This window comes from Abrus precatorius, unplaced genomic scaffold (assembly GCF_003935025.1).
Source record: "Abrus precatorius isolate BTA unplaced genomic scaffold, Abrus_2018 Scaffold7, whole genome shotgun sequence".
NCBI lineage: Eukaryota > Viridiplantae > Streptophyta > Magnoliopsida > Fabales > Fabaceae > Abrus > Abrus precatorius.
The window spans coordinates 30,992,877-31,005,090 of NW_020874417.1; the positions used below are offsets into that span (position 1 = coordinate 30,992,877).

The following is a 12,214-nucleotide window of genomic DNA, read 5'->3' on the forward strand; positions in this document are numbered from 1 at the left end:
TCCATGCAAACAAGTCAAATAAATAGGAATATCTAGGATGGATGTAAATAATAATGTGTTAACAATTTCATCATTGTCATCCTTAAAGTAATAAATAAGCCTCTTCCGGTAAAGAAATAACTAGTGAAAAGGTGTAAATCAGAAAGCTTGAGTTTTGACAGTACTCAATATTATGGAAATAAACAAAAATATATACACATACCAATCGGTACGGTAATTCTAAAACCAGCTATATATTACTGATAATGTTCGCTGATTGTACACGTGAATTTAGTCTTCCTTGTCTCCTGGTTGATACTCTCTGCTTTCAGCTTCTGAAACAGAGCTGCTTGCATGATCAACCTGAGCTTGATTTGGCACTCGATGGTATTCATCGCCTCCTTTACTAAAACTCTGTATAAGCATTAGTACTGCAACTACAAAAACAACGATGTACACCATTCTAATGTCAAAAGATCGTTGGATAAATCGCATGAATGAAGGCTCACTGAATGGTTTCTTTATGGTTCTTCCTTCCCTGTATCCTTCTATAAATTTTGTGATTTGTGTTGCCTGATCCTCCCCCTCAATGCTTTCTGAACCAACAACCTGAAAATTATATAAAAAATGGGTATAAGCTTCCCACATTGTCGAAATCTAAGTACAAATGTATACAGTCATCAGCAGATTTAAGTTTACATGACTTGATATAAACAATTCATGTTACCATGATAGCAGACCTTTGATGGCAAAATCAACATATCGTGGAAGTTAATCAAGTGTATTAATTAACAGGTAAAAGGATGTTTGAAAGTTCCAAATGTATCTCAACTCTCCCAAGTTATATGCTGAAATGAATTTTAACAGTCACACTAATCATAGGGATATTAAGTTCCAGGTTATTAATACAGGGCATGCCATTCTTGCTTCCACTTCAGAACGCTGGTATATCCTACATATAAATTATCAAAAATACCTATTTTACATGACATGAATGACAGAATATAGATTTTTCTTCTGCATCACTGCTCATTTTGAAAATACACAAGCATATACCTATAGATCCAAATTGATAAGAATAAGGCATGCAATAGAAGAGTATCAGAGTAAGAAATAAAAAAAGGAAAAGCCTCAAAACCGGCATGTAAATAAGAAAATTAGAGATCTCATTACATGTATCATTTAGCGAACTACAGTTAGGATTAACAAAAACAACTTTTGAGAGTAGAGACCATAGACTTACTGAAAGGTAATCATCACTTTTATCCCAAACAACCATTTTTGGTAGTTTAGCCTCAATATCAAATTTTTCAGCAAATTCTTCCAGCTGTTTAACACCAACGTAACCAAATATTAAGTCACGATTTGCAGATGCAGCAGCCTTCAATAACTTAATCAGTTCTTTGGATCCTTCTTCATCTTCATCCTCAACAATTGTCAAAACTATTTTCCTACCATCCGCTTTCATCAACTTAAGAGTGTCATGGGATACAGGCACAGCCAAAGGAATCAGGTTTTGTTTTACAAAATCTTCCAAAAAATCCTCTGTTTTAAGAAAACAAAAACATAACTGATCAAAAGATTGCTGCAACGATGTATCAAAGTTAAAGCATTTAAAAAGCATATGAACAAAGCAAATATTTTCCAATATAACATAATTGGGGAGAAGGAAAAACAAAATATATTACAGTACAATTCCAGAAGTGCGGATGAGCACATCATACTAACTTCTAGAGAAGCAATTAAGGCATACTAGATTAATAACTAACTTTCAAGATCAAATTTTATTTACAAGGGAGGGGGGAAGCATCATTGCAGTATTTGAGTTCTTAAACTTACTTTAGTTCCTACCATGAAACAAGAAAGGCCTTTCAGATGAACCTATTATATGTTAAGCTTAGATCTCAGCCTCAGTCAAGTTCCCTAGGTAATTTTATCATACTTTGTTTAATTTACAACATAGTTTGATCTAGTCCGAAGAAACCCAGAGCAGAAACACAGATGGAAGCCATAAAAGTCTCCCCATCTCACAAAAGTTGCAAAGAATAAGACCCAGGGCTACAGGTTCTATCACCATTCAGTCAAGCAAATTAACAAACATTTAAAAATGTATCTTAGTTCCATAAAGCCGTACAAATTTTATTCCTCCAAAAACCTGGATAATAGGTATTAACTACTAAGTGCTCTAAAATAGCCAGACAAACCAAAAAGTATAAAAAAGATTACTCCAAGTCTCCAACACTTCCAAAATATCTTAAAATGCAAAAGAAGATAACTTCATGACTACTAGTTTCTTCATCGCAGGTGTATATATATATATTCTTGGGGATCCTTATCAACTATTTAATGATTGGCTACAAATGATTATACATAGTGGATCGGCTATGAATGATTATAATTACAGGATTGACAATAATATTTCTTTTAATGGAGAAACTTCCCAATATCTTACAAAGGTTTAATAAAATAACCAAGTGAAGTCAGCATGATCACGATATATATGGATAGTCTTAGAGATATAACCATCATTATTGAGACTTAACTAGTATTTAGATTTTAGAAGAGTTTTTCGTTGACATGTGCTTGGCTCCTCTTTGACCAAGTGGTTAGGAGTTTGATCCATGCCAACTCCATTCTTTGTATTGAAGTCAAATATCAGCATAAAGTAAAATGAGCCTAAGCATTTAAACTAATTTTACTATCAAACAATTAATAGATACAAGCTGTGCTCTAACAATCAATGTTGTTAAAATCACAAGATTGTACGATCTTACGATTTGGACCCTCCCTCGCAATCTTGATCGGAACTAGGATCGGAACTACAAGTGTCCTTGATTATCTATGACATAAACTAACCTTCAAAGGGGCCGTAGAATGTGCTCCGTTCATTGTACAGTGGATTAAGGGAAACCAATGCAGGAATCTTATCAAAGTCATACAATACCATAAGATCCTCCGAAAAATCCTTTGCCACAGAAAACCACGCATTTTTCTTATACTTTATGCCTAACTTTTCTATTACCGAATCATTCAATCCAAATCCTATATATATCGGGAAAAAAGTGCCAGCTTCTTGAACAAACATATTCACAGCAGAATCTGAATCAAGAACGGAAACATCAGAAGCAGAAAATTTCTTCAGATAACGAACAAGCAAATCCGCTTTCCTTGGTCCACGGTATTCAGTGGGAACGCCATGATTAAACAGCAATATGGTTGGATATGCACTACACAACACAACAGAAATATTCTTAAGTTCATTTCACTAATAAAAATAATTTGAACTTTAATTGTTTATGAAAGAGGAAGAGAAAAACGTTACTCGACTTCAAATTTTTTGGCAAGGCGTGAATGCTTTTCTGCATCTACTTTCGCTATGATAATTGGTTCCTTCAAGACAGAAAGTACAGGTGCGGCTGCATCTAACTGTAAGAAATGAAGAAGATCACAAACGTAAATGAGGAATGTCTTAGAAAGTAAAAGAAAAAGATGATTGGTGTGAAGGTACCTCGGGAGAGAGACGCTTGCAGTGGCCACACCAGGGAGCGTAGAAGTCAACCAATATGTGATCGAAGGAAGAAATGGCGGAATCGAAGTTTGATTCGTCCAGTATCAATACTTTCCCATCTACGGAGAATGTCTCAGACTCAGCACTATAACAATGGATCATCAACAACGCAACACTATAACAAACCAATGAAACCCTATTCTTCGTCATCTTCTCTTTCTCTTGTCTTGGGTTGGATTTGGATCCCAACACCGTAATACAACGAATGCTGAACTCCCTTTTCTGTTAACCTCTGTTGTGTTTCTTACTCTGCTTCGTTTTCGTTGTCCATGGATTCTCTGAGATTAGATCAGATAGATGATGGGATTGAACTTAGTTTCACCTCACTGTTCAAAACATTAAAATTATTGACCGTGTCTAATTGGATATTCAATTTTAGTAATCTGTACTGTCTTATTAAATTAAAATAATTTTAAAATAAAAATAAGGATATATTGTATATTTTAAAATTAAATAAAATTAAAATATTTTATTTATTAAATGATGCTAAATTAAAAAATAAATTTTTGAAATTCAAAAATATTAAAAATTTTATTTATCTTTATTAATATACTGTGCCAAATTTTAAAATAAAAAAATATAATTCAAATTAAGATTAAATAAAAATATAATAATAATAATAATCTTAAAATTAGTTTATTTAAAATTGGTATCTTCAATTTTCTTTTTGTCTAAATTGGTATTCTTAATAATTGTGTTTAAATCGATTAAAATTACTCTAAAAAAAATTTCTACTAAAATTCAAATTCAAAACTTAAATTAAGATGAGATAACTTTCAACTAATTTATCCGTGATAAAAAAATATCTTTTTGTTAAGTAAAGAGAAAAATATTTAATAACAAATTAATTAAAAACTAAATTAATAAATTGAACTAATTGTTTTTATTTTTATTTTTTTTCGGTCCTTTTATTTGTTGTTCTCGTCTACCTAGGATGTTAACTTGGGCCCAATTTGCATTAGCGTTCACTAAATTTAATTCATTACACGACCAAAAAAATTCCTCAATATTGTTAACCATATTTACTATAGACATTTAAGGCACTTTGATTAATTTTTATCAATAACAGATTAAAATGTTGATCAATTTAGTCTCTAATGATGTTTAAAAAAAAATGATTTGATAATTCTTTTCATTTTTCAAGGATAAAAATAGTTATATCCATCTTTGTAAGACTAATGAGACAAATTTCAAGTTTCCAGACTAAAATGATATTTTGCCCACTATATGATTGTAGTCAAATAAGCCACCCCTTATCCTACCTAGATGAATATATATACCTTTAGAAGTTTCGCAAGATGAATACTTTTTACCATTTCAATATTTCTCCCCTTTTGTCAATCACTAGCTCAACGGCAGAATTGCCAAAGTGAAGATTGTGGATGCATTGTGATATTATATTATTAACTGCAAAACTAACAAATGCCATAATAATGATAAAAGAAATTATTCGGCAATCAATAGCTGCTATAACAATAGCAATTGTTTTTGTTATATTAATAATAATAATAACAACTTAACAGAAGAAATAAGAAAGAAACATAAAACTAGAGTTCGATGGAAATATTGTCTCCCAATGAATTATGTTCCTGAGAAGCGAAGATAAAATAAAGCTAAGGAATTGATGTCATTTATCGAAATACAAATGGTTACTTGATTCCGGATTGGGAAACTCAATCGTCAAAGTTCCTAGGGAGGTATGCACAATTTGAATCGTTCAGGGAAAAAAAAGAGTATATTATCTAATGTTTTAAGAAAATGTGCGGTACCTAAAGTATCTATTTCTCGTTCTTTCTTCAGTCAAAATCACGCAATAAATAAATAAATTATACTTCACCGGTGCAAATTTACACCCCTAAGAGACCAGGAACTGCTACAGGCTTTATAAAGTTGCGAATGGCGGCTGAACTTTCAAGCGAAGAGTGTGTAGTATTCCCAATATTATGTACGCCACGCAGCCAACCGGCCAAGCTCCATGACAGGGTATGCAATAGACAATTGACCAAGGCAATTAACCTCACTCCAACTTTACACGCTTAGAATTGGTTTCTCTCAACCATTCAATGCATTCATCTGCAGTTCCAGATGGATGGGCAAGTTGCCAAGCCATTGCTTTATCCAGCTGCAAGTGAAAATGAAACAGCAAGTGAAGACCTAAAATTTGAAGGCACTGCTGCGTACTCCTGTGTGTGAGTGAAAATGCACTAAGCAAAATGACTTACCCACTCCTTAACGAGCGGTCCTCCTCTGAGCTGTAGAACATTCATAACATCTTTGCCATTGATTAATTGTTTTATGTCCCATACTTTCTCAAGGCCTGCTACCCACAAAAATGTGTTAATTAAAATGTAATTACCTAGCAAACTACTTTGAGCATCACCAGCATAAAATAAACACATCTCTTGTCAAACAAAAACTCTCTTGTGTGGCATGATAAGCAATCAACCTTTTTCTTTAGTCTTGTTTTTTTTTTCACTATTTCTAATTTTCTAGACGTAAACTACCACAACAAAGTTCATCCACATTCACATTGAATCAAACTGTCACTAATTCAAACAGTTGCATGCCTGCAGCATCTAATAGCATTTTCAGATTACAGAATTGCCAATTAATCTTCACATTAACCACCTCATTTAAGCTGTCCTATTTTAGTTAACTTTTTATGTGACTGCACTGCAAGTGCAAACAAAGTTTTCCTACATTAGAACAAAGCTTCCAAATGAAAAAAGGGAAGGAAGAAAAGAATCAAAACCTAGATGTGCATTCAATTATTCCGATCAAAGAAACACATTGACAAATTTAGATATAACAGAAAAAGAAATACAAATTCAAATGCTCTTCAATTACAAGATTATTAATATGAATATGGATGATAGAACAATTGGAAGCTTCAGTAAATTTAAAGTAAATGCCAGAGACATTTGACATCTCCGAAAGATATAAAGCACAAGAGAAAGCAGGTACTGAAACCACAAGTTAAACACATAATATCACAAAATTGACAAAACAGCCACTAAGCTCACCTAGTTTGGTTATAGATTTCTCCACAGCATTAAACAGATCTCTTTGTTTGACCACCTGTGAAGAGTCATCCTTAATGTCAATGGGATGTAATATTGTGGATATCAACAGGGCAACTCGCCAAAAATCTTTAAGCTCTCTTAAGAGAAACCCTAAATAAATAAAATATAAAAGATCAGCCATATCATATACAATTCACAATACACAATTGCTTAATAGTAACTTCCTATACAAACAGATACAGAAGAGCAGGCAAGAATCACATTGCAATACTCCATCCAATTCAGTGCTCGTAATTTAGGGTATGTTTGGGAGGAGGGTTTTAAAGGAGAAGGGAGGGAAGGACACATTTTGTAATCTTAAATTAAAACAATTATATATCACTTATGATAATAAATGCATGATTAATACAATAAGTTTATGTCAATATATCAATTTATATCTTTTATTTTGAATAAATATTGATTTTAAATATATTTATTTAAAATATAAATTTTGTATTCTCCTCTCCCCTCTAAAATCCTCCTTCCCAAACAACCCCTTAAGGAAATCCCATATCTTCTATTTCTTTCTTTTATTAATGCAGCTTAGTCAAGTGGCTTAAAAACATTTTATTACTTAACGGGCAAAGAAGTGTTACTTGTGGCTCGACCAAGGCAAAAAGTTCAACATAGGAAAAATGTAACTGCAAAGTGACTTAAAGGAAGCATGGCTAGTAGCTACATTTTACTACAAAACCAATAATAAAATTGAAACTACAATATATGGAATCATAAAAGCTACAGTCAGCAGCACAATATGTCAAATGAAAAAGCTACAACTGAAAAATAAGGTCAACAACAGCTGTCTGTCATGAAGCAACTATTCTAAAGGTTTAAGTTGTTAGGTGAAGACATTTAAATCGTTTTATATCGTATTTCTAGCATGCCCCTCATACAAGAGCTCCTTGAGCTTGGGCTTGAAGCATGGTCAATGCACATGTGTAGCTACCTTGTGCCGAAAATAAACTTTTTATCAGAAGAATGGGGACAGCAAGGATCAACCTCTAGACCCCTTGGTCATAAAAGCACTAATACCATATCATGAATCAACTATCACAAAAGCTTAAGCTAGTTAGGGGAAGATGAATGAAAAGTTTTATATTATATTTCTAACACTACCCAAGAAACAGCATATTGCTGATGCAATACCGAGATACAACAAGAAAACTGTACCTGTTAGTACCCGGACTCTAGAAGAGACAGGAACATCAATCAAGTCTCTCATCCAATCATGATCGACTAGTTGGACATCCTCACTAGATGCAAGACAAGGGATCAATGACAAGAATTTATGTGATGCTTGGTGTAAGTCAAGCACCTGGATTTTGAGGAACAATTACAAGCATATTAGCCAAAATAAATATCAACAAGTGTCAGTTAATTCAGAAAATAATTAAAGTTATAGATGTCATAATGCATCCTTTGGATTTTACCAGGGCTAAAAAAGTCAAGGAAACTGACCATTTCAGCATCCTTAGCTTTTCGCTTGAGAGACTCCCGGATAATATGACTGACAACAGGAATCTGTGATTCAGGATCACATATTAGGTTATTGAACCAACATGTAATTTAAAAAAATAACCACAAGAATATACACAAGGTACAATGATCATATACCCAATTGAACACAAACAGCACACGTATTCTGTCCAAGACAATAGTTCAAGCTGAGGAGCTCAAATATAACTGGATTGAGCTCAAGGCTTGACTTGGTTCAGTTCAATTCAAATCATGATTTTTAGCTTGCAGCTTAATATTGCCAAATCACAAATAGTACTACTACATAGAAAAAGGAATGGATGTGTACCTTCTTAGCTTTCTTTTCTTTGTAAGTGGTATATCTGAGTGGGAGAAACAAAGCCGTATAAAGTGTTAACCTTTTTTGTTCAGCCTAAAATACATAGGAAAAAGTCTGTATCAGCATAAAAGATAGCCAAACAAATCTAAAGTGATACAGGAATAACCATGCAGCTTCCTAGTATGACAAGAACAAATGTAACAAAAGAATATTTACCAAAATTAAAAGCTTAACTGATTACTTACTGTAAATGTTGACTCTCCAAGTGAATGGATAAGGTTCCATGCAGTATCCAAGCAAGAAATGCAATGCCTGGAAAATGTTTAAAAATTACCTGATCAGTATTACCAACAAAATTTATAGTAAAAAACAAAGAACTAAGCATGATTATAGGGTTTAGGAAGGGAGAGAATAAAATAGAGAACGGAGGCTTAACACCAGATTGATAAAAGGTGTATATAATATGATACACAATAAACACAAAGCAATCCTCACCTTATACAGATAATTAGTTCAACTATTAGTGCAATATTGCTAATAGGCAAGCTCAATAAGATGTCTAACCTATCAAATTAATGGCATTATAAACTTCAATTGCTGATCAATTGTTGATTATCAAATCACTTCACGACTACTAAATTATAATCATTTTAATGCAATTCATCCAACTTTATGGTTTTCATCTTTTTCCTCTTCAGCAGGTTTGGTTTCAGTCTATACGTTGGCTAAATAGAAATATACATATAGTATATAAGGTTTCAATAACTAGTGAGACGAGAAAAGGGAAAAAATGATGTCTTCAGTGTGAAATGTGAATACACTTAACCACATCTCAAATAGCACACAGTTTTAAATCAGAAGTTTATCACAAATATCTCATTGTCAATGTCCATCTAATACGTACTCTGTGCAGAAGATGTAAATGAGATTGTCATTAATAAATGGATTTGCAATCATTATGCACTTTCAACCATCAAGAAACATTTTACAAATTTATCTACAAACTATACCTTTCACACCCATCTGAAATGACAGGTTCATACTCAGGAGGAAGACTGAATACAATCCAAAACAGTGTCAGCTCACAAATATGAGTTATTGCTTTGACAGGTTGATTTCCAGATATCATAAGATCAATCTACGAACACAGATATAAACGTAAGAGAATAAAATCCTAGATTTTCAATACATACAAAAAAACATGAGCAACATCTTTATAATGAGAAGTAACAAGAGCATTCCAAAATTAAAAATAAAATTCTAAGCTATCTACACTGAAGTAATGAAGAAGTTAACTTGTACCTCCGTTCCAATGCGCTCTCTGCTAATTTTAGCAGCCAGAGCATCTTTCACATCATCACATGCAGCAGCTACTTTCAGATCTTCATCTAGAGTAAATTCAAATCTAGCACCTAAAAAAATACATGTCTCTTCATTATAGCAGGAGAATAAATTCAAACTTCAAATAAAAGCATAGGACAAAGATTCACAAGATATACAAAAAGAGACTGAGCATGAAAATTAGAATGTACCAAATCGAATAGCTCGAAGAACTCGTAATGGATCATCAAGAAATGTGGCCTTCGGAGGTAAAGGAGTCACTATCTTTCCATACTTCAGATCTGAGATCCCTGCAAAGTGTTGTCAGAGTTTATTAGATATGCACAAACAAGTAGCTCTTATTATATTAGGGGGAAAAAGATCCATTCTAACCTCTCTTAGTGAAATCTTCAACTGAGTCAGTGTTGATATTGTAGAATAAGCTGTCATGCACAACTAAATCATTTTAGGAAACAATCTTCCAAAATGGGTATCAAAAAGGACACAAATGATAGATCACACTCAAACCAACACACACATAACAAGAAATTGACCAGCATAATCCTTAATTGTATGATTCCACACACATAAAAACTTAAAATGCTAAGCATTTTTCTTTTAATAAATTTCTCATAGTCTTGTACTTCTTTCTTTAACCTATCTAATGATATGTTTTATAAAAGAAAAAAAAAGGAAGTACAGAAAGAGACCTGTTAATTGTCAAATCCCTCCTATATGCATCCTCTTCTGCTGTGCCAAATCTTTGCTGTTAGACATAAGACATGAAGTAATGTTTGCTGTTGAATTTGACTAGGATATGGAGGGGGAGGAAAATATTCTAAATGGCAAATACATGTTCATCTTAGCATATAATTAAGTTAAATATCAATAGAAGGGGAAAATATAGAGGAAATTTACCAACATAAAAATCAGACTTTTTGTTTCTTCAGCACCAAATTAATTGTGAGTACACATAAATGCAATTCCAACTTAGAAGAAACTAGAAAAACATCTTATCTGACCAAAATTTACCAAAGAAAACACTAATAAAAGAAATTCACGAGGGAATTTTTTTTATGCAAATTTTCAAGTATAGCAGAACAAGTAAACTTGTCCAAAATCAAAAGACAGAACAATTATGTACCTTAGAAGGAATGCGGCTATTCTCAGTGTATTCTTCACTCCTTAGGTTAACAAAATCAATCCATATATCAAACAAACGCATCCTGGCTGTTTCCAAATGTTTGGACTGGTCAGGATTGCTGCAAAAAGAATACATAAATAAATAATGTTTTACCAAAAGGGGGCAGAATGCTTACAGCATAAAATGGAAGTTCATGATTTACAGTTCAAGTTGACTGAAAAAGAATCCATAACCAGAGCACAAAAATAAGCCAAAATTTCGAAAGGAAAACTATAAGAAGCAAAGAAGAACTATGCTATGACTTGCTTCAGTTAGACACGAATAATCTAATCTAACTTCCAAACATAGCATTACTTTTTTTCCTTTTTTTAATTTATGATGCATCAGTAGTACTTTTCCACAGTGAATTTTCAATTTCTAAACGTGTAGATTCTTTCACTACAGTAAGTTAAACTGGGCAATTTAACAAATACAACCTAATTAAGCAACAACACCTGCACACAGAACACGAGAAAGAGAAACAACAAACAACATTGTCGTAAATACCTTTCGATAACACAAACTCCCTGTGCATCTTCGCCAATGGACAACAAGTACTCCCTCACCTTATCCACAAACTCAGTACCCATCATATTGTCCAGAGCGATATCAATGTCGTAGCAATCTTTTCCAAGAAGCTGCAAAACCAACCAAACAAATAATTATAATAATAATAAATCGACAAAGAATGGATTAGGGCTAGGTGTTATTGGAGTTAGACCTTGTCGCGAACCCAGCCGCCGGCAACTCGGAGCTGAGTTTGGAGGTGAAAGTGGTGAAGAGTAGCGAGAAGCCTATCGAAGATGCTCTTCTCCGTGGCGGAGAGTTCGATTTTGTGACGAACCGGCATCGTAGACATTGGTGCGGAAGCGGAACTACGAAACGACAGCGTCGTAGTTCGTAGGAGGGTTTTGGTTTTGGCGGGACGGTGAGAGTTGAGAAGAGGAAGAACAGTGGGCGTTTGTGACAGTGAGAAACCACTGAAACTGGGTCTGGGTTGCACCGCAAGAAACCTTGTCGCAGTTTTCAAAGCCACTCTCATTTCATTGCATTTCCTTTTATTCTTTTATAGTGTATGTCTACTGTGAGACTCAAACCGCATTGCATTAATATGTGATCCTTCAATTCGATAACTAATGGAAATGGATCGTTTCAGGGTAAATGGGTCGGGTTCTTACTCGCCCTGTTCCTTTATTATGACCTCAAGTTCTTAACAGGAATTGTTGATAGTAGGAAATTTGAGTCTAAATCGTTTCTATAAAATAAGAAACATTTTAACAATATTCAAACTCACTTGAGTTATT

The 12,214-nt window shown here is 33.5% G+C and overlaps 2 protein-coding genes across 2 annotated transcripts; both read right to left on the reverse strand.

Annotated features, from left to right (window-relative positions):
* Window positions 1-22: 22 nt before the first annotated feature.
* LOC113872795 (protein disulfide-isomerase 5-2) lies at window positions 23-3,862 on the reverse strand. The gene is made up of 5 exons (XM_027510620.1): window positions 3,488-3,862; window positions 3,302-3,405; window positions 2,836-3,206; window positions 1,223-1,524; window positions 23-588 (listed from the first exon to the last, which is right to left on the reverse strand). The coding sequence occupies exons 1-5, from the start codon at window positions 3,695-3,697 to the stop codon at window positions 271-273; spliced, it is 1,305 nt and encodes a 434-aa protein (XP_027366421.1). The 5' UTR covers window positions 3,698-3,862; the 3' UTR covers window positions 23-270.
* A 1,154-nt stretch (window positions 3,863-5,016) lies between these two features.
* On the reverse strand, window positions 5,017-11,991 carry LOC113872231 (putative CCA tRNA nucleotidyltransferase 2). Its single transcript, XM_027509625.1, has 15 exons — window positions 11,632-11,991; window positions 11,418-11,548; window positions 10,872-10,989; window positions 10,438-10,493; window positions 10,121-10,170; window positions 9,940-10,038; window positions 9,710-9,819; window positions 9,418-9,545; window positions 8,653-8,719; window positions 8,417-8,500; window positions 8,071-8,133; window positions 7,783-7,927; window positions 6,571-6,720; window positions 5,770-5,864; window positions 5,017-5,669 (listed from the first exon to the last, which is right to left on the reverse strand). Exons 1-15 carry the CDS (start codon window positions 11,950-11,952, stop codon window positions 5,565-5,567), a joined length of 1,722 nt encoding a protein of 573 aa, XP_027365426.1. The 5' UTR covers window positions 11,953-11,991; the 3' UTR covers window positions 5,017-5,564.
* Between the last annotated feature and the right edge of the window lie 223 nt (window positions 11,992-12,214).